The following is a 25,255-nucleotide window of genomic DNA, read 5'->3' as shown; positions in this document are numbered from 1 at the left end:
TCAAAACATGGCTGTCCTTCATTCTACAGTAATGGTGTACATGGTGTGATTGTTATTTTTTAATTAAAATGCAAGAAAATACAGTGATGTAAACTTTGGGAAAATGTTAAAAAAAAAAAAACTTTAAACCAGCAATTTACATACAGTTATGTCAAAATACATGTATTACAAGAGAGCTGTAACAGATGCAGTAAAATAAAAGTATGGCAAATATACCGAAACCTTGACTAAATTATCAATCATTTAAAGTCATTTCAAGACTACAATATAAACTTAAGTAAAGTTGTGCCAATTCTTTTTCTCTTGGTGGTGACGTCGTCAAAGAGAGCAACCGGCTCGGCAACTGACGTCACTAAGCCTCGCAGGCCATGCCAGCCAGGTAGTCTCGGGGCGTGGCCGGCGAGCTTCGGTGGTACCGTGAGTGAAGGAGGACTCGTAGGCGGATGTTGAAATTAAAGGACGTGCTCTCTGGGCACGGACACAGCTCGCAGACGAACGCAGAACATAAAGGATAACTAGCTAGAGGAGGGAACATAATTAAATCCAAAGAAAACATGGACCCAGCTCACTTTTTGGCGCTCTCCTTGATCATCTTGCGTCACTTTTGTTTCGCGGATGGCACAGGTAAGTTTTCCCGAAGTCGCTCGATTAGTCTTGATCATTCCATGTAATCCGATGATTAAAATGACTTTGGGCTGTGTTGACAAAGAAACGAAAAGAAAAGATAAAACTCAACCTTTGACGGAGTTCAGTGCTCCAACCTTGGCTTATGTGTCCTCCGAGTTGGGCCTTGTCGCGTGGACAAATATTGCGGTTTGGACGAGCCTCGTCTGTCTTGTCCACAATTTGAATAAAACCAAATATTAACGACCGGGAGTTAACGTGTTTGTTTAAACGAGCCACTGAGCATTTACTTTAACCGCCTTGGGCTTTAAAATGCTACGTTTTTGAGATTGTTCGTTTTAAACGAATCATTGGGTGCCGTAAATGCTTTTAAAATCTCACATTTATGAAAGCAGAACTGTATAAAAATAGCAGAACCTGAATCATCATAATTCTGTAATTGCATAGTACCCACTCAGATTTTCCATTGGCCAAACCACACAGTTTGCATTACCTGTGACATAATAATTAATAATAATAATAATTAATCATATTTTTCAGCTACAATTTTTTTTAAAAAGCTCGGAACTGATATTTACTTGAGTAAAATAAAAAAAAAATTAAAAGTATATTTTGATTCAAACACTGTTCTAATAGCTTTCTTTGATCCTTCACTACGATTCTGTTCCTGTAAATTACAACCGTTGAATGATAAACCAAAGATGTACAACTAATATGGTATTGGAATTTGGCTTTGCAAAGTGCGCAACTAATTTTGGATTTCTCCAATGAGCCGTCAAGCAACTTTTCAAAGTAAAACTACATCAACTGTCAGCTGCCACAGGAAGTAAATAAAACTGAGTTCATTTTTCTTAAATGCGGTATCAATTTTAAATGACTCTTCACAGTTAACGCTTTAACATTGACAGCCCTAGAAAAATCCCAAATTATTTTAACCCTTCAGCGGTTTCCCTGTAAAAAGCTAAGATAACTTTAGCATGTGTATTCATTTTGGTCACATTTGTGATATTTTAGCTTGGTTTAATTTTTTGCCCAGGAAAGGGTCGCGGCTTTATCGGCTTCATAGACCCCCAGACCTCGGACTTGGTGGTGGTGGAGCGCGCCACCATGGAGACCCTACAGAGCGGCCTGACCACCGTCTTCCTGCCGATCGTCTACATCGTGGTGTTCGTGGTGGGCCTGCCCGCCAACGTCATGGCCATCTGGGTGTTCCTGTTCCGCACCAAGAAGAAACACCCATCATCAATCTACATGGCTAACCTGGCTCTAGCCGACGTGCTCTTCGTCATCTGGACGCCGCTCAAGATTGCCTACCACCTGGCCGGCAACGACTGGGCGTACGGCGAGGGGCTGTGCAAAGTCCTGGTGGGCTTTTTCTATGGGAACATGTACTGCTCCATCTTATTCATCGCCTGCCTCAGCGTGCAGCGCTACTGGGTGGTGGCGCACCCGCTTTCACAGCAGCGCAAGAACAACAAGGTGGCGGTGGGCGTGTGCGTGGCCATCTGGATTTTCATCTGGCTCACCACCACGCCGCTCTACCTGTACCAGCACACGGCCCGGCTGCGCGAGCCCGCCATCACCACATGCCACGATGTCAGCGTCATCCTGGACCCTCTGGACCCCTTCGCGTCGGTCCGCCTGCCTTACTTCTACTTCATCCTGATGGGCGTGGTAGTGTTCCTGGTGCCGTGCGTCGTCATCGTGTTGTCCTACGTTCTGCTTCTGCGGGCACTGGGCCGCGGAATGGAGGATGGCGCGGCGGCCAAGAACCGGCGGAGGGCGGTGGTGCTTATCGCGGTCGTACTGCTCACCTTCCTGGTTTGCTTCATCCCCAGTAATGTCATGCTGGTGCTGCATTACTCGTTGCTCAAGGACGGCGCGGCGGACAACGGCTACGCCTTCTACATCACCACACTGTGCTTGGCCAGCCTCAACAGTGTGCTGGACCCCTTCATCTACTACTTTGTGTCCGACGATTTCCGCCAGCACGTCAAGAACACGCTGCTGTGCCGCAGCAGCCGGACGGTGGAACGCATGCGAGTGTCCTTCAGCTCCATGAAGTACTCCAGGAAGAGCCAGTCGTACGTGTCGGACACAGGCAACACGCAGAGCAGCTCGTGCTAGCAAGCGGCCGGACGGTCGGGTGGACTTTTATTGCGACGCAAGCTGCTTTTGGTTATGTTCCGTCCGGCTGGACTGGCAAAGACTTTCAAAGTGTTTTTAACCTCATTTAGTGTTACATCGTTTTGTAAATAAATACTGAAAGACAATGAGCTGACCGTTCTGTTCAACGACTGCATGCTGCATGGTGACGCTGCCAGACTGGAATTCCCGGAATGTGGCTTTCCCCATGGTTGGCCCAGTCTTGTCCTTCCTAGATAAGAAACTGTTGAGTAAAGAAAAGTGTCCTGTGCTGACCTATCCTCCAGCAACTCGCAGAGGATGCTCTTTTCCCAATGTCAAGCTTCAACAGCCGCAATCTTCTGTTGCTGCACAACGAGCGGGAAGCTACGGTGTTAATGTCAACCTCAGACGAACCGTTTCATGCCCCCAATTTTCATCAGTTTTACCAACAGGTTTCCCGACAAAAGGTTTCAACTAGGCCTGTGACGATGAATCAAATTACTTGAAAATCGATCACAAAAATGACTGAAGCAAAATCTCTGCCTGAAAGCTTTGCATGGATCGTTTTTCCGCGCAGACTGTTACTGAAGTCGAACGTGCAACTCTGTGTTGCAATAAGATCCGGGAGGAAAGAGTCCATTAGTGGCACAAAAAAGTCACACCTACTACAGTAGAACGAGCATGTCAACCGAAAGTGGACAAAAATAATGCCTGTACGTCACATGCATATGTTATGTTTAATAACACAAATTATTTTTGTATCCGATTTAAATCGTGGGTTCACCATCCACATCTTTCCAGTTGTTGTCGAAATTTAAATTGTTATATCAACCCCCCACTCCCCCAACTACCCACAGAGACATTTCCCCCCTGCCCCCACCTCCAGGGTCCATGATGAAAGGCTACCTGTGTCAGGCGAAGCTACTTGTAAGAGGTAAATGATTGTTGCCGAGTGTCCTGTTACCTTTTGTTCTTCTCTGCTGTTTTGTTTGTGAGTCACATTAAACCTGCGCAACCAAACAAAACTCTTGCGTTCAAGAGCTTTTTGGGTCTTGGAAGATTTTATATACAGTATATAGATATAGATAATAGTGATGCTCTGATCGATCGATCGATTTCCGTGGAAAAGTACGTGACATGCATATGTCGAAAACGCCTTTCATTTGCTGATCACAAAAATTGATTATCCGCAGCGCGTACCTTCCAACTAGAGACCAGCATTTCTGCAGTGTAGTGTCCCCTCCTCCACTCCTTAACACTGCATGTTACAGACCAAACTAGTAAATTAATCACAATAGATGTTTGTGCATTTTCAGTTTGAAATAATGCCCTGTATTTGTATAATAAGGGATAGAATGTTTTTTTCTTTTTTTAAATCAGAGTCATCAATTAATTGAAAAAAGAATAATTGACAGATGAATCAATATTGACATTATCTCAGCTCTAAAATTTGATAAATGTGTGGGTAATGTGATCGGTATCGGCCGATCTCACTCATGGACGATCGGAATCGGTAGCATGAAACCCTGATCGGAACACCCCTAATGAAATAGATGGAGTAAACCGCCCCTCCATCGCGGTAATCAGAGTTCGCGGTCCCAGTATTTCACTTTTGTTTTTGTCCAGTGCAGTATTAAAGTTTTATGTCTGGGTGTAGTTCCACTTTCTGCCACTGGGTAGCTGCACACAATTGTTTAACACAGTGCACATTTGGAAGTAGACGGGAAGTTTTTCATTATCAGCCTCGTTGCTGGATAGAGATTATTGAATGTCTCAATCGTCTTCCATCCTCCATTCTTACGATTTCGGCAGGGACTGTATTTTCATTTCATAATGAACATCTTTGGGTATGCTTATTGATATATTATGTGAGATTTTAGGTTTGTTGGTTTGGGGAAAAACGGGATTTGTTTACCGCATGATGATAGCATGATGTTCGATGGTACACACTGTGTAATATATTCATATCGATTTCTCTTGGTCTCCCTCAGTATAATAAATGTTTTTAAATGTTTTATTAGTATTGTGTGTTTAAAAACATAAAAAACAAACAAAAGTACCATAATTGCTGTAAAAACATGCCTCGGGACAAGGGCATGTTGGCTATCTGGAATTTCGGGGGAGATGTGGTGATTTTCCCAAACGGCCGGTGTATTTCCGAGCTGGTCGAAGCGCGTGACGGTCACCCCCAAACCCCGTGGCCGATTAACTTTCGTACTGTTATGTCCGCCGCCCCGCTGTCGACGATTACGTTTAGGCGCGTGAAGTCCAACAACAAACATGTACTTTTTGGCGAGTGACGGCTGGCTGTCAAAGTGGCTTCATAAAAAGGAAAATAGATTTCTTAACATGTTACTAATTTCGTGTCTTACAAGTGCACATTCCCCAAAGCTGATAAGACGAAAGTGAGGAGATGATTAACTTTAAACTAACAACATAAACCAAGGCCAAGCACATGATACAAGATGCACTCTTGACAGTCCCCCGTTGACCTGAGGAAAAAAAAAAAAAACAATGCAGAGAGCTGTGTGATGATAACTATAGAACCATAATTGGAACTTTACCGCCGCATTTAAAACCGTTGGATACTCATTTTAAACAAAATGATGAATCCAACCACTCTTAACTATGAATTACTTACACACAAATAGCTTTCACCAAGTTGGCGCTATCATAAATTGAAATGACCAGAAACGCTGTAACATGTCTCATAAAAAGTCAACCTCTAGATAAAGCACATTACAGCGGTTGACTCTTTCTTTAAAATACAAAAACGAACCTATTATTTGTATTTATTTCCTATGCATTTGTTTTTAAATTACAGCAAATTTGGAGTCAACCAGCATCTCTGAACAGATTACAATCAAATGAATCTCCTTGTGTGCATAGCAGGTCAATGATTCATTCTTGCACGTATCACCTCTCAGCGGGGTTGTCTCTAGGTATCGTATTTCTATTCTGTATTCATGGCAGACTTTACTGTGAGGTTACTTAATGACAAAGGAGCCATTTTAGTAGGAATTCAGAGAAATAGCAGTAGTACACTACAATTAGAAAAGAGCAGAGGTGGCAAAAGTTACTCACACTTGTGCTTAAGTAGATGAAAAAAACGACATGATAAATTTTATAGCAAAAATGTACATTTCAAGGTGGTTCTGCAGGTTTAGGTTACCTGCATTAAGGCTACCCCCACCAACCCACCCTTATTTTGGGTCTTTGTGTGTTGCGTGTTTACCTTGACAACACCCCGCTCACAAAGCTTTCAACTGCAGTACTCCAGCAGTGTGCATGTTTAACATAAATCGGATGTGGTTATACTTCTTGCATTCGTGCGTACAGTTGCACATCTCTGATGTCGTAACGAGAACTATATGGCCCCGAACGTCTCGTAAACACCAAACTGCCCTTTTCGACCGCAAGCTTTACATACGTCGACGTACGGGCGTAGTTCTTCTGTTTATAGTTTTGACATTTTTGACTTCCTGTTTTGCTGATTTTAAAGGCTTCTTGGCTGCGATGGCGGGCGGCTATGACGGGTTCGCTCGAAGCGTCTGCATTTTGCATCACTGCTGCTAAAATAAACATCACCTCTTGCAACAGACATGCCACTCGTAAAGCTCAAATCACGTCAAACCGGTTCTAGCCGTCCCTCGTGAGGAGCCACAAAGGAGAGAGGGTCACAGGGTAGGCGGGGACAAGCCAGGATTCAAACTTCATTTGTTGCTTTAAGTGTTATTGTTTTAAAGACCCTGTAAAGAAAAATTAGGGGTTTGTTTCTAAATGTATCACAAATGTTTGAAGATACAGTAAATGCTGAAAATATGCAGGCGAAGAACTATCTGTGTAGTACTGAATTTTAGAGTATTGAATTGTTTTTCACCGTTTCAGTTTTCCTTTTTCCTTTTACGGCTAAAACGGATGCATAGTGTCGCATTTCGGCACCGGGCATGAACTGCCTCCCCCAACTTTATTAAAAACGTGAGTGCCATCATTCACATCAGTGATTATCTGACTCAATAGCGAGTTAGTGAATTTCTACCACTACATGAAGATAGCTACAGCTAGCTATGCCTATACCCTGAAAATGCATTTCCAAATGCATTTGTTTTCAAGTGTTCATTTAATCGAAATATTTATCAGAATGCCTTGTTTCAACTAGTGGGCTTTAAGTACCGTTTTTGTTCAACTTTAAGGTGTAATACATTTTAATTAAATCAGTAAGTACAGTTTAAATAAAATAAATCAGAAAAATGATTAATTTTTTTCTTTCAAGGGAGGTGACAGGTTATGCGTCACATTAATACTGTAAAATAAGTCTAGCAATGTTTTATCTTTTTCTGATTTTTTAGATCACAAAAAAATAATGGCATTTGAACAGGGATGTATGTATATTTTTTACATCCACAGTAAATATTTAGCTGACTTGCACTTTAATTGAGAACTCCTTTCAAGCGCAGAGCCATTAGTATTGCAAGCCGCGCGTCCTGACCCGCGACTGCTGCTAAAAGACCGCCATTCATGCACGACGGGTATCCGGCGAGGACAGAGAATGAGCGAGCGTGGCCGAGATCACACACGACCCGCAGGCTCGCTGTGATTCTCTCAGTGAAAAGACGCCGCTGTCAAATAAGTGCACTTATTGGTTTTATTTTGATTTTTGTCTCCCGTCGGCAACGGAAACGGACCTGAGAGATTGCCAAAATAACAATAAACAGAGCAGTGGAAAAGTTGAAAACACTGCATGATGGTCCACAATGTCACATTGACCAGAAATTCATAAAACCTCAACATTGTAATTACTTCTGTGACCACAAAACAGTCAAAGCACATAAAGCACCTTTCCCCACTTCCATGAATCGGAGTGCAATTAATCCATTCCAGACCCACCCAAAAAAATCAAAATGAGCTTTTTTGAATAGTTTTGTACTCGACAGTACTGCATTGACTTATTTCACATTTGCTTGCCACATAACCAGCATACACGGACAATGCAGGTACAAACATGACTGTACCTAATGTATCGTCCTTCCTTCTTGTTCTTCTGTGGAGCCTGTTGGCAAACCAACTTAATGGTGCACTAGCGCCACCAACTGGAATATTACTTCACTGCTAGGAAACCAATGTGAATTGATTGTGGCCGGATGTTGCAACATTTGCTGCTGCCATCTAGCGGTGGGAGGTCTGAAAATTGGTGGGAAAATTTTTGCTTGAATCCAAGGAATGACTAGCATCTTGATGGACTTGTTTTTATGGGACTTATATTCTATACTTTTAATTTTTACAATGTTTTTGCGTGTGTTCATATAAGTTTTTTTCTTAAACCCTGTGGAAGCGGTTAAACTATGAGTAAAGTAGTCGTATAAACCTTTTACAGATTTCCACCTATACTGCGGGTGGGTCTGGAATGTATTCCCGCAGATAAAAACAAAAATAAATCGAGTACCCCCAGGGGTGAGAACAATGAACTGCGATAATGCAGGGGAATAATGTACTTCCTCTCTAAGGATTCCAAAAATACATAGAAAGGGCACACAGGAAAGGGAACATTCTGGATCATGAAAAGGTACAAAAGTGACTGGTTAGTCCTTAGGATCGCCTTCGGAGCCGTGTCCGCTGGTAGGTGGCACCATGTGGGTGCCCCCCAGCTGGTCCCAGTGGGGGAAGAAAGGTGCAAAGTTGGTGGCGGGCCACCGGTGGTGGGCGTCATGCTTGGGGGCACCCCCCCAGAGGCCAAAGGGCACCAAGTTGTGCATGGACCACGGGAAGTCGTAGCCGCAGTGGTCCTCAGTGGACACATAGACGTTGAAGACCATGAAGCCCCACGTGGTGAGGCAGTGACACCTCAGCAGAACAGGGTCCACTGTAGCCCAGAAGCCCACGCTGACCAGCTCCCAGCCAGACAGGTACTGCGTGACCAGGCTGAACGGGCGCCGGTACTCATGGTGCACTGCGTGGAAGGTGCGGTACAGCCAGGGGATGCGGTGGTGCAGCATGTGCCAGAGGTAATACTGGAAGTCAAAGACCACCACGCAGCCCAGGATCCCCAGGGAGAACTCCCAGAGGGTAGGCGCCAGGTGAGGCAGCGGGGTGGGCGGCCTCCAAAGCCACTGGCCCACAGCGGCAGGGAAGACGTAAAGCAGGTGGTTGTAGACGGTGACGCCCAGCGTGGTCCCGATGCAGGGCCAGGTGACGGGTCTGTCCGGGTGCAGCCGGTAGCGGTTGATGCTGGGCCAGGCGGGTGACAACAGGTCCAACACGGTGTAGACACCCACCAGGAAGAAGTAGGTGGAGACGGAAAGTGCCACGGGGAACAATGGGCTCCTCAGGAGGCCGTGGTGGTTCTGGCGGAGGTAGTCCCAGGCCGGCTGAAGGACCAAACTGGACCCGGGGGGGCCCCCTGTCACGTTGCTCGCCCCCGACATCCGGGATGCAGCCGCCTCAGCTGGAAAGAACATCGACGGCAAATCAACTGGTGAGGCTGTGCCAACTCGGACGGCCCGACTGTCTAAAGCTTTTATGTATGTTCAAGCCCCACCTCCTAATCACCCCACCCCCCACCCCTACCCAACTCTGCTTTAAAAGAGGGCGCTCTGTAAAATCCCCTTTTCATGGGCGCAAGGATGGCAGCCAGCACTTGGGACCCACAGACGCTCTCATTATTTCCCCGTTTAATTCTCCCAAAAACAAGAGCAGCTGGTTTATATTTTTTCATGTTAGCAAAATGAATGTTATTAATGGTCAGTTTGGTAATTTGAGCAGTTATAGATAAACTTATCAGATATTTTGAAATTCAATAGATTTTTCTATCATGAGTCAATGTTCAAAAAGGTCTCAAGAAGCCATGCTTGAAAAAAACACGTGAAGTCAGCCATTTTGGGTCAAAGTAGCTAAGCTAGACTCATTTTGGACATTTCCAGGACTACCTCAAATAGAAATTTAGTAGCTATATAATATGATGAGAAGACCCACAAAAAAAAGAAAAAAAAGAAAATCTCATGAAGCCATGCCTGAAGAGACAAAGGAAGTATGCCATTGAGGTTTAAAGATCCCGTTTTAGGGTCATTTCCAAGGGTCAAACTTGATGAAGTCAATAGCGCTTCCTCTCAGTTGGTCTCCACTGTGAGTGTTTTTTTGTTATTGTTGTGATTTCTTTTTTGCATTAATAATCAGGCGCCATAATCCTTGTAGTGTTTCATTTCCTTAATGTTTAATGCCTTGTTCCTGCCATTTCTTCATGTCCTTACTCTGCAGTATGGGTTGCCAAGGAAACAGCATTGTGAGCTCAAATCAATGGATGGAAAAGATGATTTGAAATTGGATGTTAAGTGGTCAGCACGCTATTTTGTCTCCAAGAGGCCTGTAGAGGGCAGTAGAGCTCAACACGGTGGTGCCTGGCCTCCATCTGAAGGCTGTCACTCAACCTACTATCTGCCTGTATGTCTATCTGTCTGTCACTTTTTAAAGAGCTTTATTTGAAAAAAAAAAAAAAACTACGAACAGTAGAAAACAAGGTGCCACCTATGTATGTGCTATCTATTTATAGATGTATGTATATAGGTGTGTATACAGTATGTGTGTTAGGGGTGTGCATCTCTCCGCAAAAGACGATTCCATACGTTTTTCGATATGTTAGGTGCAAAACTATTCAAGGACGGTTCGATTTGAAAGTGAAACGATTCGGTTCAGTCAGATTACGATTTGATTCGATATAGTATGCCTCAGTTCGAGAGCGTATGATGCGATTACTTATTCATCCACATTTGAATGCATTTGTCAATACTGTAAATATGACAATTCCTTCCAAGAGATATCTCTCCAATAAAAGACGATTCGATATGTATCTCGATACATTTGAAAGTGTAAAAAAAAAAAAAAGGTTTTCTGTTTTTTTGTTACACCCCTAGTGTGTGTATGCATAAATAAATACATATGTGTGTATATATGTATATTTACACAGTCTAGCATACGCTGGCGTATAAACATTAGCATACTTTGTCTCACATGCACATGCTGTATAGACCACACACGCATATTCTCTCTAGGGCCAAAGGCATATTGAGGATGTTGTGTTTCTTTGCAACACCCTTGAGGATGCTGCAGTGAGCCACAAGGATGGGAGTTGGGGGGGTCTCGAAGTGATGTACAGTCCGTCAAGCAGCCCTTAAAGCAACTGTTGATCTGTTGTCCCAGTATTTCAATTTGTCTCAGTGACATGACAATAAGAATCGTTTAATGATGCTTGCCTCCACTCCCCATAGGTCCCGCTGCTGCAAGGGTTTCGTCAAGTTAACAAATGGAAACTTGTTGCGAGTGGAAGAAAAGTTGTCCTGCGGGGCTCCTCCTTGGGGGCCGACTGCTATTCTGGTCGGCGGCAGTTAAGTCAAGAAAATGATGAAAGGATGAAACCCACCGTGGTTAAAAATAAACCTGGCTACATCGCAAGGAAACTCACGGGATTGCGGCACCCCGGCAAAGCAAAAAGGAACAAGTCGCTACAAGTCAAACACAGGAGATCCTTTTTTTTTTTCTTTTTTTTTCTCTTCAAAACATGTAAGAACCAGGGGCACTTTGTGCATGTTCAAAATGATCATTCCAAGTCGAAATGGAAACTAAAGATGGAAGACGCATTTAATTTTATTTTTGAATTAAAACATATAGTACAACCGTTTGTACTTCTTGCAGATTTACAGTGTTTTCAGCGAGTCTGCTAACTTTTGTCTGTGACCAATCCTACTTTTCCCCCCTGTGAATCCACTAACTCAAGTCAGTGAACCAAATCACCCAAGTCTTTGGTGCTTCTACTGATTCCGCTTACTCGATTCAGTAAACTGAATTATCTGAATCTGAAATGTTGCCAGTGAGCCAGCTAATTAGAGTCTGTCTCTGTCTGTTTTTGGTGAGTACACTTAAGTTATGAATGAATGAAGAAACACTCATTTGAACATGAAGAAAAAAAACATATAATCGTAAAAATGAAAATAAAATGTGTGTGGGGGGGAAAAAACAACAAGCAAAAATTAGCCAAAGCACACTTAACACAAGTCTCCCATGATCAAAAGGGAGTGGCAAGAAGTCTAGACTTATTAACCAAATGAACCAAAACGTGAACCACATCGTTGAAGTTTGCGGTATATTCCGTCAAGTCAATTCAGTGAACTAAATCATCTGAGTCTGTGGTGTTTCAGGTCTGTCCGCTACCTCGAGTCAGTAAACCAAACTGTTTAACTGATCAAACTGTGCATGTCTTCTGTGTTTCCGGTTAGTCAGCTGACTCAAGCCAGTGAACCCAGTCACCCAGTCTGCTGTGTTTCTGCGGAGTCCATGAACAACTCTAGTCACTAAATCTAATTGTCTGAATCTACTGCATTTCCAGTCAGTCCAACCACTTGGGTCAACAAACCGAATCATTCTAGTTTACAGATTTTTCGTTAAGTTCACTAACTCATCCAAGTCTGAGGTGTTGCCCATGAGCCTGCAAACTCGAGTCAATTAACCCATTCGTCAGTTGGAGGTGTTTCCAGTGAGTCACTGAACCATATCATCAGAGCCTGTCATGTTTCCTGTATAGACTATATTGAAGTCAGTGAACCAAAGCCGCGAGGGGTTTACGATGTTTGGACTAACTTGAGTCTGTGACCTCAATCATCTGAGTTCACTGTGACCCGGTGAGACCGCAAACTTGAGTCAGTGAATTGGATCGTCAAGACTGTGGCGCTCTTGGGGAATTCGAAGTCCCGAGTCAAAGGGTCTGAGTTCACTGCATTTTCTGATGAACCTGTTAGAGTCAGTGAACCAAATCATCGGAGTCTGACGAATTCCAATCTACAGTGTTTCTGGGGATTCTACTAATATGAGAAGGTGAATCAAATCATCTTCGTGGTCGGTGTTTCGGTGAGTCTGCGAACTCTCGTCAGGGAAGCGGTTCGTCCGATTCTGCCATGTTTTTCCTGGTCATTCCATGTGTTTCTGGTGAGTCTGCTAACCATTCAGAGTCCGAGGTACTAAAGGTATTCTGGTTAATACAGACCTTGACTAGGGAACCCTGATTCAGTATGAGGGTTCAAATCCTCCCTGAGTCACCTAGGGCATTGACTCACCCGTGTGACCCAGCTCGCATCCTGTGCTAGTCGAAGTATCACCCCGATCACATGGCCTCCCGGGAGATCGTGGAAACACCGGAATAATTAAACGCCGAGATGGAGAAGGTGGCATGTAGGCTCCATCCTGTGCCCTTGGTGGTTTGAGGCAGGGTCACATCGGCACATGTTTTGTTTTCCAAGCATGCGGCTGGAAAGGAAGATGGTCGCCATGGATGCTCTCGCCGGTGGAATTAATTAGCCCGTCGGGCGGACCCCTCCGAGCGCCTACTGCGACTCCCCCACTTGTGGTTCACTTCCTGACAAACAAGTGAGCTGTCACATTTGAACACCTCTGCTCACAGGTAGGACCTCTCCTCTTCTTCTTTGCTTTCTGCTCCATTGGGCCAGCAAGATGCCGAGCCAGCTGGAGGGCGCCATGGACGCGCTGATCGCCGTCTTCTACAACTACTCGGGTCACGACGGAGACAAGTACAAGCTGAACAAGGGCGAGCTCAAGCAGCTGCTGCACACCGAGCTCACGGACTTCCTCACGGTAACACTTCGAACCTCGCTGCGCGTTTTCCATTTATTTCATTCACATACTCAACTCAACTCAACTTTATTTTTATAGCCCTTTGGGGAGATATGACTCGTCAAAAGTACTGCCTCGTGATCACTTTCAGAGAGCTATACAGGAAACAATGAGTTTATGTGTGTTGTAGAGCTAGTATTTCACCAAGATCATATCGTGGAATACTGTATTGCCTAACTAGAAATATGATCATGTACACTTCAAATATGATTTTTTTTTTCTTCTATTTACTATTGTGTGTGAATACTAAAACCGCCTTGCCAAAAATGTGTTAGCCTAATAGCATAGTTGCCTAAGTCAAACGAAAGAAAACAACAAAAGTCCAATTGACTCGATTCAAATTTTGTAGATTACCATGACTCGGATAACTGAGACTCGACACAGGTAAAGAAAACATTTTTTTTGGGGGGTAAGCACATTGGTATTTTTTTTAATTGTTGATATTATTACGGCAGTAAGTTAGAATAACTTGGACAATTATGCAGTTGGTCTAATGAAATAATATTTTGCATCTAAATCATATGGGATTCTTTTTTTTAATTGTGATATTTTTTGTATTCAACTTTAGTGTATTACTTTTATTTTTTATTTTTTTCAAAATTACCTACTTTTATCATAGTATTTACTAATCGTCCAATCAGATTGAATTGCGTTAGCAATGTCTACCTCAGTTTGAATCTCGGATGGATTCATTCCAAAAACCTATGTGCACTACGTTTGCGTGTTGTCTGTGTGCAAGCATGGAATATGGCTCCTGATTGGAACAAGGCTGTTGGAAGCATCTTCTGACCCTAACCCAGTCCAATCGTTGCAAATAAGCCGCCCGCCCCTCGAGCTGAACCCTTGTGATAGCAAACAACACTTCCTGTGTTTGAGACGGTCGTCTGGAAGCTTGATAACCAAAGATATCTTTGAGTCTTTTTTTTTTTTTTTTCTTGTTATCATCCGGCATGTGAATGGAAGCCAAAGCCTCAGGTGCTGGCGCGTCATCAGTGTCATCGGGGGCCCACATCACCTCCAAATATAGACGCTGCCATGATGTCATCGCAGCCCTGTGGGCGGCAATCACATCAGATTGCAGACATTGAGTGTAAGGGGTAGTCTTGTTTCATTGCATTTGAATCATAAAAGCATCGAAAGCATACAGCATTGCTATTAACCTTCAAAAAATGTCTTTTCAATTGGAATGAAATGGACACAGTACAAATGTATACTGTATTAATATTCAATTAAAAAAAATACTCAAATTCATTAAAAAGTATTTTATATTCGAATTTCATTTTATTTTTAACTCAAAATATATACCTTACACAGTATATTCAAACATATTTATTTTATTTAGTTTATTTATACTATTATTATAAATACGTGATTTACGTTATTGTTATTTACGTATTATTTTAGAATAAAGATTGTCTCGAGAAAAAAATTTTTTTTTTTCAAAATTAAAAAGCTTGAAAAAGTCATTTTGTAGGTAAATATATTCGAAAAGTCTTTAAAAAGGGTGGCTGATGGTGCGGAGGTACACTCGCCCGAGTTGTGTGCAGGCAGCGTGGGATCGGTTCCCACTCAGTGACTGTGTCTGTGTGTGTGCCCTGCGACTGGCAGTTCAGTCGGTAGTCGGCCTTTCGCCCACTGTCAGCTGGGATAGGCTCCAGCACCTCCCGGCGACCCTGTACAGGATAAGCAGTGTGGAAGATGACACATGACAAGTCTTTACATAATTGAAGAACTTTTTTTTTTTTTACACACGTTTCAACTCCTCTCTCAGTTTGTCAGTTGTCGTTATCCTTTCGGCTTTTCCCCTCAGGGGCCGCCACAGCGAATCAGGTGCACGCACGAGTCGCATCATTGATTTGGCAAGCATTTTTACGCCGGATGCCCTTCCTGACGCAACCCTATTAGTAGGACACACACAGACACCATCACTGAGCGGGAATCGATCCCACGCTGGCCGCACACAATTCGGGCGCGTGTACCACTATACTATCAGTGACTTTCTCTCAGTTTGTCAGTACAGCACTTATATGTGTTGTTCTACACAATGGATAAAGAATATATGACTGTCCAAGTTATATTGTCTGCAAAAATTTGTTGTTGCACTGATTTCTTTCAATGCATTGCTTAAAGGGTTATAGCACCACAACATAGATGCTATTTAGTGTTAGCATTAAGATAGCACACTAAAACGCTAAGCTCTGTGCTTATTTTGAATACACACGGTGTAATTCTCTAAGTTTTGTGTTTAATTTGATGGTACAACTTCAATTGGGAGTGTTGCTTATTGATATATTGACACAAATCTTAAAGTCCTTAAGCGTGGTGTGATTTTTATATATTTTTTTCAGTCGCAAAAGGACCCACTGCTGGTGGAGAAGATTATGAGCGACCTTGACTCCAACAAAGACAACGAGGTGGACTTCAACGAGTTTGTGGTACTGGTGGCGGCGCTCACTGTCGCCTGCAACGACTTTTTCCAAGAACAGAAGAAGAAAACGACAAAGTAGTTGTTCCTTTTTTAACTACACTGTATATCTTGGTCGTAAAAAAAACAAAACAAAACAAAAGAAACATAAATGTTTTATTGCACTGTTGTCAATAAATGTGATGATTTCCCTTTCCTTTTAAATCATGCCCTCCGTTGTTCAAATGACATTATCGCTCAGATGCTCCAGCAATCGTGGCAAAACATTTTGTCGTCCGTTGTTTTAAATGATTCCCATTTGCATGAAATGAAGTTTAATTGGATCTATCTATCTATCTATCTATCTATCTATCTATCTATCTATCTATCTATCTATCTATCTATCTATCTATCTATCTATCTATCTATCTATCTATCTATCTATCTATCTATCTATCTATTTGAATTATTCTAATTTCATTTCATTTAATCACATTTCAATGAGAAAGCGCCTTCAGCCCAGATTGGTGGGGATTTTTTTTAATTTTTATTTTACTGACTAGCACAGCTAGAAAAATACAAAATACGAAGGCCTTCATCCCCAAACCAATTCCGCCTCGGCCATGACCCAGACGTTACACAAAAGTCATCTTATTTTATTTGAAATATGAAGTGCGAAAGCACATCTGCGTTTCCACAACTTTGAGCTGGTGCCAACCTCACACCCCTCACACGCTAGCGGCCATTTTTGACACCGGGACGACAACCGACGGCTTCGCTTTTTGGGAAGCGACCCTCTTCCCGGTAAGCGTGACGCACGGGCCACCTGCGTCCACTCACGTCGTCCACTCACATCTAACACATTTTCCCGCCGCAAGCAGCAAAACCGACACTTTCGGTTCGACGTAAAATCCATAAAAATGGATTTGCACTATGTCATCGTTTGATTGGAGATGACATTTTACGGCAAAATAAATTAGGTGGGATGCTTTTATACTCAAATGCTCCTTGTTAACTTGATTGGCTTTGATTGAAATGAGCGGATGCGCTCCCCCAATGGGAAGTCATAATTATGAGTCGTGGTTAATGCAGAAAAGGTTGCAATCAATCAAAGGAGTCCTTTGATAATTTGCAACCTACATACCTGGGTGTTGTTATGGCTGTCGAAAACAAAGGCTTGCCTTGACACTTGTAATTCGGGTTTTGACAAAACATTAGTTGAGTCTTTAAAAAAAAAAAAACTTTTCATATATTTCTGATTAAAAATACATACATTTTCAAGAAAGCAATAGTACTTTTTTATGAAAAGAAGTTGTATATTTTCAAGAAGTAAAGGTTATAATATGGTATGTAAAACTTTGTCCAAAACCACTGTAACACTTTTTTTTTACGCAACATTAAATGAATCAAAGTGCATGAGTAAAGAAAAGCACCAACATGTAGGTAATGCTAACTTCAGTTCGTCACGAAAAATGACGGACTGAAGAATGACGGAAACAATTAGAAAACAAACAAATGAAACATTGTAAAACATTTTTTTTAATATGCCACCTGGTGATAAAAAATATTTAGTTACAATTAATATTTCATTGGCCGTTGTTTAGAAAAATGCATACTCAATATATATATATATATAAATTTAAATTTCAACTGTTACAGGCCCATAGAAGTTTTTAAATGATGATCCCAAAGAATTTTAGATATGTTGTTAATTTTTCCAAAATGTTAGTTTATGTGGGCACCATTTAAAAAAATAGATATATGTGACATAAGTACATACGATCACATTCAAAAATTGAACTTTGTTTATATTCTATTAGAATATGCTGTGTGGCAATTAGAAAAAAGTAAGGTCACGGGCCTATAAAAATTCAATAAGACAATTATTCATAAAATTAAAGAAAAAGTGTGTGTTTGTGTGTTATCATTTTCAGTGCAGCTTATGTCGTGGCCGGTCGCCATGGCTACAGTTGCCATAACTCCATTGGCTGTGTAAAGTGGAAACACTGAAATGTTCTCTCAACAGGAAACAAGACGAACAATTGCTTTGCCATGCAGTGTAATTTTATTACTAAAAAACATATGTACACAAATGGCAATAAATTGTATTTATTAACAGCGTATCACTGACAATAAATTCACTTTAGCACCATTCATCTCAAGAATGTCACAACAAAGGCGGCAACAATGACTTAATTCAACAAACAAGCATGGATGTTGGGAGGGACTAACAAAACAAACATAACACACTCCCAGTCATGTTTGGTTTTTTGGTTGTAGAAACGAGAGCGATCAGTTGACCAAGCAGAAATCTTCCACATTGTTGACTCGAAGCTTCTGCAGCTCTTGGCTGTCCAGCAGGCGGTAGCTGAAGGACACCCTGTTGACGTAGCGGCCACTGGACACCATGCGCACCACCGTGTTGTCGCAGCCCACCTTCACGTGGCCTGCAGGGAGAAGAGAAGACCATAGAGTCGGAGCCGGCCCACGGCTCCATGGGGCCCCATAGAGGCAAAATTTTGGGCCATAATATTGATTGTTGATTGTTCACACGCACTGTAAACTAGTGTAGCAGTGCTACACGGCAAGAGAGGACTGGGTGTGATTTATGCAACGTGATGACGCACTAGTTGACTGAAAAGTGAATAGGCCTACGCTACTAAAGCAGAACAGAGCATGAGGACTTAAGGCGGCGGAGAGGATTGAGAAAGTGAGACAAATTATCATCACTTCTCCCCGACAGTCACGTTTATCACCTCATTTTGGTTTTAATTGATTCATTCCAAAAAATAAAACTGCAAACCAATGACATTTAGTGCTATAGACAGTAACACTATAACAAGTCACGCTACCAGGGTAACGGCCGTGGCTAAAATCAGCTTGTTTACATTGCTAATGCTAGTTTAGTCATGCTAGTGCTGCTATTTTGTTCATGTCGACTGTATTCTCTGTGATTATTTATCGCAACTAAGAACTTTTATGATAGCATTTATGATAGCATGCCTTGCATATCAGTGAGGAGTGCGGATTTGGTCAATTGGGGGATTAATGAAGTGATGCTAAAAACGCCATCTTTAAATAATGTAAACAATACAATGTGTAGTCAATAATTAATGGTCTAACTGAACAGAGGTACCTGAATAAGTTGACGAATATGCTTTAAAACGAAATATCATTGAATAATTTGGTCATAAAAATATGTATAGAATATACAGAAAGAAAGAAAGAATAGAAGACATGTACAAATATATGTCAACTACTCACTGGGCCCAGCAGAGGAGCTGCAGAGCTCCGCGAGGGGGAGCATCTTGGATGTGTCTAGACCGTTTCCCCCCAGGAGCTGCAGCATGTCCTCGGAGTCAGACGCGCAACCTGACCTTGGCCACTACGGGTGGAGGGGCAGCCAACATTTTAGTCCAAACAAAACTCACCAAATGGCAAATGAGTCAAAATACTGACAAAATACTGACAAAAGACTGATTTTTGACAATCATGAGCCATTAACTTATTCACTTCCATTGATATATTTATTTGTCTTTTTACAGTCCAGTCTTTTTTACAATATAATTTAATTATATTTTTTTCTAATTTTTTCAAGTTTTCGGGTAAAAGAGGCTCTGAAAATGTCTGGCAGTGAATGAGTTAATATCTCTTTAAATTTAAAATTATTATTATTATTTTTTTTTTGCATGTGGTTTGGATTATCTTCAAAAATGAAAAAGATAGATAAATAAATAAGTAAATAAATACATAAATCAACAAATAAGTTGAATATACCCATAACGAGAAAACAATAAAAAACATTTGTGGGCCAACAAGAAAAAAAACACAAACAATAAAATAAAAATTTGTTTAAATTTACCGTGAACCAATAAAAAATAGATTTAAGGTCAAACACAATTAGTTGATTTACGATTTGTTGGGATGCTGAAAAACGTTCCCATGGAAAATAATGGGACACAGGCAATGATTCATGCGACTTCAGACATACATTTTTTCTGAAAATTCCATTCTAAATTGTCCAACTTTTACCCTTATAGGTTTCACTATTTCACAATTAAATGTTGAGTTTCAAAAATAGAATAACCTATGTTTTTTTTCTTGTATAACGACCCAACGTAAACATAAAAGTACGGGAGGCTGACATTCAGTTTCTGTTGCTTCACCTTCGGGAAGTTGCCGCGGAGTCCTAAGGAGGAAAATTCTGAGACGTCAACCTCTACCGGGTAGACTATGGAGAAGCTGCAGTTCCTGTGCTGCTGTGGGCTCACCATGGTGAAAGTGCCCTCTGGTGACTGCGAGATGACATTGCAGGCTGCAACAAGGCACATGAGACACGGTAATCGTCACGTTAACACACAAACCGCAAATATTTCTTGTTCTACAACAAGAAAAATGCACAATGCTAACATTCACATGGTGCACAATAGCCACGATCAAAATGGCCACAAAGTTCAAAATGTGTATGCTATCAGACAAAATTTTAGGCAACTTTTAAACATTTTTGCAAGGTATCGGAATTAGAATTTCTTGTGAGTGAAACATAATGGAAGAAGTTTCGTAAAATGATTATTTTGAAATTTTACATTATTTAGAGTGGTTTTTGGTCATCAAAAGCACCTTTAGTCAAGTAGTGTGACTCGTGTATGTGTTATTTTAGAAAAAAAGCTAATTGCTTAGCATGTGTAATAGCAGTAGCTGCCATGTTCGTTATTGTGCAGCTGCTTTCAAATATGTGACAGTTAATGGTTCCAAAATAAAAAAAAAGATGACAAAGACAAAGATGTCCCGGCATCACCATAGTTGGGTTGTATTTAAGGATTGCATTCACTTACGGAAGGGGTTGGCGAGTTTCCTGAATATAAGGGTGAAGCTGCTGCCGGCGTTGTGCAAGCGGAAGAAAATCATGGCCACGTTCTGGGAGGAGCGCACGCTTCTCCTGGTGGAAGTGGCGGAATCACAGTATTCCACGTAGCGCTCATGCGAGGACAGCGGGTGGTCCTGCGAGCTAGGAAACTTCTCACCTTTCATCACCCAGCCATCAAACACCTTTAAGATTACATGCGAGATATGATGTGATCAATGGGCTGCATTTTTGTTAACTGAACTGAACTAGAAAATTAAATGTTAGCATTTTGCATTTTTCTTGTTCAAGAATAGCATTCACAGCATTGACGCTAGCTCCAAGTCATCCCACACATTCCAAACATAGCGCACATATTAATCTTAATAATGTTATTGTTTTTTTAATTTTTTTAAAAAGGCCGCGATTTCGTTAGCATTTAGCATTTTCCTTGTTCAATAATAACACAATATTGACACTAGTGCAAAGTAATTACACACACATTCCAAAGATAGCGAACACACTGATTTTGATTCAAGTAAAAGAGGTCATTTATATGTTCAGATTTTTTATACCCTCAGGCTGCGATAAAGTCGGTTTACTGCTAATATGAGATGTTTACATGTTAGCATTTATTCTTATTCAAGAATAGCATTAGCATCATTCACACTTACACTATGTATTAGTATGAGTACACAAAGTCCAAACATAGCTACATACACATATTGATCTTAAATGAGGCCAAATTTGACGAAAAAAGCACTGCTATTAACCCATGTTTAATTGTAAGCATTTTTCCTGTTCTCAAAAAACCTCCACTCTTGCTTTCAAACATAGCATACATATTGATCTTGATCGAGGTCACATGTCAAAAAAAGGCGCCGCTATTACGCGCCGTTAAAATGTTAGCATTTAGCATTTTTATTGGTCAAGAACAGCAGTCACAGCCTTCACACAAGGTCAAAATAATAGCCCACACAATCTAAACTTTGTGCTCAAATAAATCTTGATAGATGTCTAATCTGTCGCAACATGGCACAGCTATTACGCACGTTTGAGTATTATCATTTTGCATTTTTCTTGATGTTGTCTTAGTCCTCACTTTGATTGTTGTATTGCCATCTCTCAGCACTAAAATCGAATTTCAGCCTCACCGTGATGAAGTCTCCTGCCTGGCAGTCGATGTCGACTCTGTCGTACTCAACGCTGACGACCTCGTTGGGCTCAGCCATGAAGAAGGTGGCGCAGCTGAGCTGGGGAGACTCAGCCGTAAAGGTGAAGCGACCCTCAACCGCAACCATGTCCACACAACCTGAAAAGTGAATTGAAGTTAAAAAAAAATGCTTTAAATGTACAGGAAAGATTAGATTTATCAAAAACTGTAAATTAGTATTTCGAGAAAAAAACGTAATCGGTTTAAGACGAAAATACTTTTAAATTCTACAAAAATAAACAAGTTAAGTACCAACAAAAGATAAATAGTTAAGATTTTAAAAACAGCAACATGTAGCCAAGTTATTAACTAAATTGTCTTCAATGTTTTGAAAAACACACATGTTAGGTTTGTCCAAAGTTTGATTAATAAGGTTATGGTTAGGGTTACTGCCGGAGATTCCTTGTGTGTTTTACACACTTGGCAAAAAAGGTGATTCTGATTCTAATAGGAAATTAGCGGACGTCATCAAAAGTGGGAAAAACTCACGCAGTGGTCGTTGGTACATGATCAACTCCTGTGCCGTCTCCCTGCGCAGCTCCATGTTGAAGAAGGAATATAATTCATCCTTTAGGACGTTGTTGTCCTATACGGTAGAGGACAGGAGAGAATGTTTAATGATGATGATGACGATGATGATGATGATGGTGAGTGAAGACCGTCCTACCTCGATGTGTCTGCAGTCTCCCTTGAGGATGCACAAGCTCAAGAGCAAGAAGAAGAGCTGCTGCCGAAAAGTGCACTCCGTCATCATCGTCGTCACCGTCATCGCATCATCGGAGCCTTCGTGGGGGCCGCCGCCACCTTTTATAAGTTCTGCGAAGACCACCTTCCAGCCGCTCAGAGCCCCATTACCAAGTGATTGCGCACTTGTGACGAGGGCAAGGATGGTGACGGTGAGGACGGGGGGGAGGGGCAGAGGTGTCAACATTGAGAGCAGACTCCAGTAATCCCGCTCACTTGCGCAAAGAATCCAAAGAAACCTTCAGTTCAAATAAATATTTGGATGAGTTTGATGAAAAAGAGACTAAAGTTCCATCGTTACTGATCATTGTTGCTATTGATATTGTCAATATGGGACTTAAACGCAGGGACGTAGAGTGAGTGATAGTTTAGATTGAAAGTTTAGTCGGACTCGCCGACGGACGGCCGTTTAAAAGTAGAGGCAGACCGGCCTGTAGACGGTATTATTTTTTCCCCCGGGAAAAATGACGGACGACGGAAGGATACCCTCGCTGATGACGGATGACGGACGCTCAATTTTTAGTAAAATGCCCAGCTCTGATTTTTGGTTAATTGAAGACAAAATTTGGACAAAAACATGAACACTTTTGTAACATTCATTCAAAGACTTGTTTTTGATGTTTTCAGAAACGTGTGTTACATTCTGAAAAACATTAGATTCATTGAGAATTAATCGTCTTTGGTATTTGGGAATAGAACAAAACTCCATGAACCTTTAGGGATTTTTTTTAAACAAAGAGTCATACTCATTAGAGCCTTGTATTGATTTTCACAGAAACATGTACGTTGGTTTTGTAAACATGTATAGTATATAAGGTTAATTGGAAAGCCAAATTTCCTTAAAACAAAAACACGTACATTATGTTCATAAATATCAAGATCATTGAAGGCTAACTTGTATTTGATGTTTAGGGAAAAACAGACGTTAGAATCCCTGAAATTCTGAATTGTCTGCGAGATTGAGTTGAGGAGTAAAAGTGAAGATTAAAAGTGTTTTCAATCGTTTTCTTGCCGCGCTCAATAAAACAAGAAGCAATCTGTCCGTTAATTGGCGCTCGACCGTTTATACCAAAGAGCCTACGGACATTTTACATGACGTTCACGCTGCACCTGGGTGATGACGATTAAACTGATTACATGCCATCCCTGCGTGACGTGATGGTGACAAAACGCTGGCAGCAATGTAAAGCGGCTTGGCTCAGGTGTCAACTGTGCAAATTGACTGCTGCAAACGTTGGATTACAAAATGCAGGGCGTTGCATTCAAGATGGTGTCTACCAAAACATGCATGCTAGGTTTGTAAACAAATGTGAAGTGCAGTGAAGACTAAATTGTCGTTGGTGTGTTCACATACAGTATGATAGGTTTGTAAACACTTATTTATGGCAAAGTGAAGATTAAATTGTCATTCGTAAACAGAAAAATGAATATCAAATTCATAAACACGTACATAAGATTAATAGAAGACGAAATTGTCTTCATGTTTACGAACACACGAATCTTGTGTTCAGAGGCACGTTTGTAAGCTTCATTAATGACTAAATTGTCTTTGAAACACTAAAAAATGATTTGGATTTTTACAGAAACATGGACGTGACATTCGTAAATTTTATAAGGTTATTTGAAAACTAAATTGTCTTTGATGGTTTCAAAAACATCTGTTAGATTCATTCGCGTATGGAAGGTTTATCAAGCTTCATTAACACCTACGTAACGGTAAAGACTAAATTGTCTTTAATGCTCATGAAAAACAGGTAAGTTTGATGAAAATACTGTATTTACAAAAATACATGTAAGATTCTTTGCAGACTAAATTGTTTTTTTTATTTAAAAAAAACAACAACAAAAAAACACATATAGTGTCGTGAAGGTCCGACGTTCAAGTACACCGCCGAAAAGAAGACACTCGTCTTTGCCCGCTGGCTGATGGCGAGTGGCACATGCAGGACTTGTTTGTGTGTCCAAGATAAGATCACCCGTCAAGCTGGAAACCTCCATCAAAAATAATCACACGCCTCCAGGGCCTGATAGAAATTAAAGGGCTAAATATAGGAAGCGGGCAGACGCCATCACTGCCATGCCTGCCTGTCATTTCTTAGCAATAAAAAACTGAATTTCCTCCAGAAGATGCCCTAAATGCCCCACAAGATTGCTTCCCTACTGATGCCAGCAGCATCTTGATGTTACATATATGATCCGTTGTCCGGTCAACGACTTGAGCTTGGTGGCCATGAGAGTGCTTCCGGCGTCTCAGTGTAAGTTGACAATGAGCGTGTAGAAACAGTATTGTCTTTTTTGTTTGTTTTTTTGTGTTTGAAAATTCATGTCAGAAAAAGCTGTAGTAGACATTCCAGGCCACTAGTTGGTGTTAAGTATGGAAACACTACATAGAAGTTTGGAAAATTGGTCCTCCTGGAGGCTCTTTAGGCCCCGAATTCATTTTTGTTTGATGTTTAGTTTGACAGTAAACCTTTTTTTTTTTTTTTTTTTTTTTTTAAAAGAATTGTTAACTGCCAAATGGCTGCTTGTTGTGAAGTGAGTTACATTGACGCCACTGCCAACCAGATAGAAATAGACATTGTTGTGACATATTTTGTTTGGTGGTGTGTTTTTCTCATGTAAAATATGT

The 25,255-nt window shown here is 41.3% G+C and overlaps 4 protein-coding genes across 4 annotated transcripts; 2 read left to right on the top strand and 2 right to left on the bottom strand.

Annotated features, from left to right (window-relative positions):
• Positions 1–390: 390 nt before the first annotated feature.
• On the top strand, positions 391–4,765 carry f2rl1.2 (coagulation factor II (thrombin) receptor-like 1, tandem duplicate 2). Its single transcript, XM_086054302.1, has 2 exons — positions 391–624; positions 1,661–4,765. Exons 1-2 carry the CDS (start codon positions 555–557, stop codon positions 2,749–2,751), a joined length of 1,161 nt encoding a protein of 386 aa, XP_085910428.1. The 5' UTR covers positions 391–554; the 3' UTR covers positions 2,752–4,765.
• A 3,505-nt stretch (positions 4,766–8,270) lies between these two features.
• On the bottom strand, positions 8,271–9,206 carry ch25hl2 (cholesterol 25-hydroxylase like 2). The gene has a single exon (XM_086053831.1). It carries the CDS (start codon positions 9,204–9,206, stop codon positions 8,331–8,333), a length of 876 nt encoding a protein of 291 aa, XP_085909957.1. The 3' UTR covers positions 8,271–8,330.
• A 3,469-nt stretch (positions 9,207–12,675) lies between these two features.
• On the top strand, positions 12,676–15,929 carry s100z (S100 calcium binding protein Z). Its single transcript, XM_086053415.1, has 3 exons — positions 12,676–12,720; positions 13,193–13,383; positions 15,771–15,929. Exons 1-3 carry the CDS (start codon positions 12,690–12,692, stop codon positions 15,927–15,929), a joined length of 381 nt encoding a protein of 126 aa, XP_085909541.1. The 5' UTR covers positions 12,676–12,689.
• A 1,939-nt stretch (positions 15,930–17,868) lies between these two features.
• crhbp (corticotropin releasing hormone binding protein) lies at positions 17,869–22,745 on the bottom strand. Its single transcript, XM_086053442.1, has 7 exons — positions 22,550–22,745; positions 22,372–22,468; positions 21,824–21,981; positions 20,662–20,875; positions 19,993–20,141; positions 19,091–19,211; positions 17,869–18,273 (listed from the first exon to the last, which is right to left on the bottom strand). The coding sequence occupies exons 1-7, from the start codon at positions 22,649–22,651 to the stop codon at positions 18,119–18,121; spliced, it is 996 nt and encodes a 331-aa protein (XP_085909568.1). The 5' UTR covers positions 22,652–22,745; the 3' UTR covers positions 17,869–18,118.
• Between the last annotated feature and the right edge of the window lie 2,510 nt (positions 22,746–25,255).

The sequence above is a fragment of the Filicampus tigris genome, chromosome 15 (assembly GCF_054856515.1).
Source record: "Filicampus tigris isolate MCC_2025a chromosome 15, RoL_Ftig_1.0, whole genome shotgun sequence".
Lineage (NCBI taxonomy): Eukaryota > Metazoa > Chordata > Actinopteri > Syngnathiformes > Syngnathidae > Filicampus > Filicampus tigris.
The sequence above is the reverse complement of the archived record's forward strand: the minus strand, read 5'-3'. Positions and strand labels throughout refer to the sequence as shown.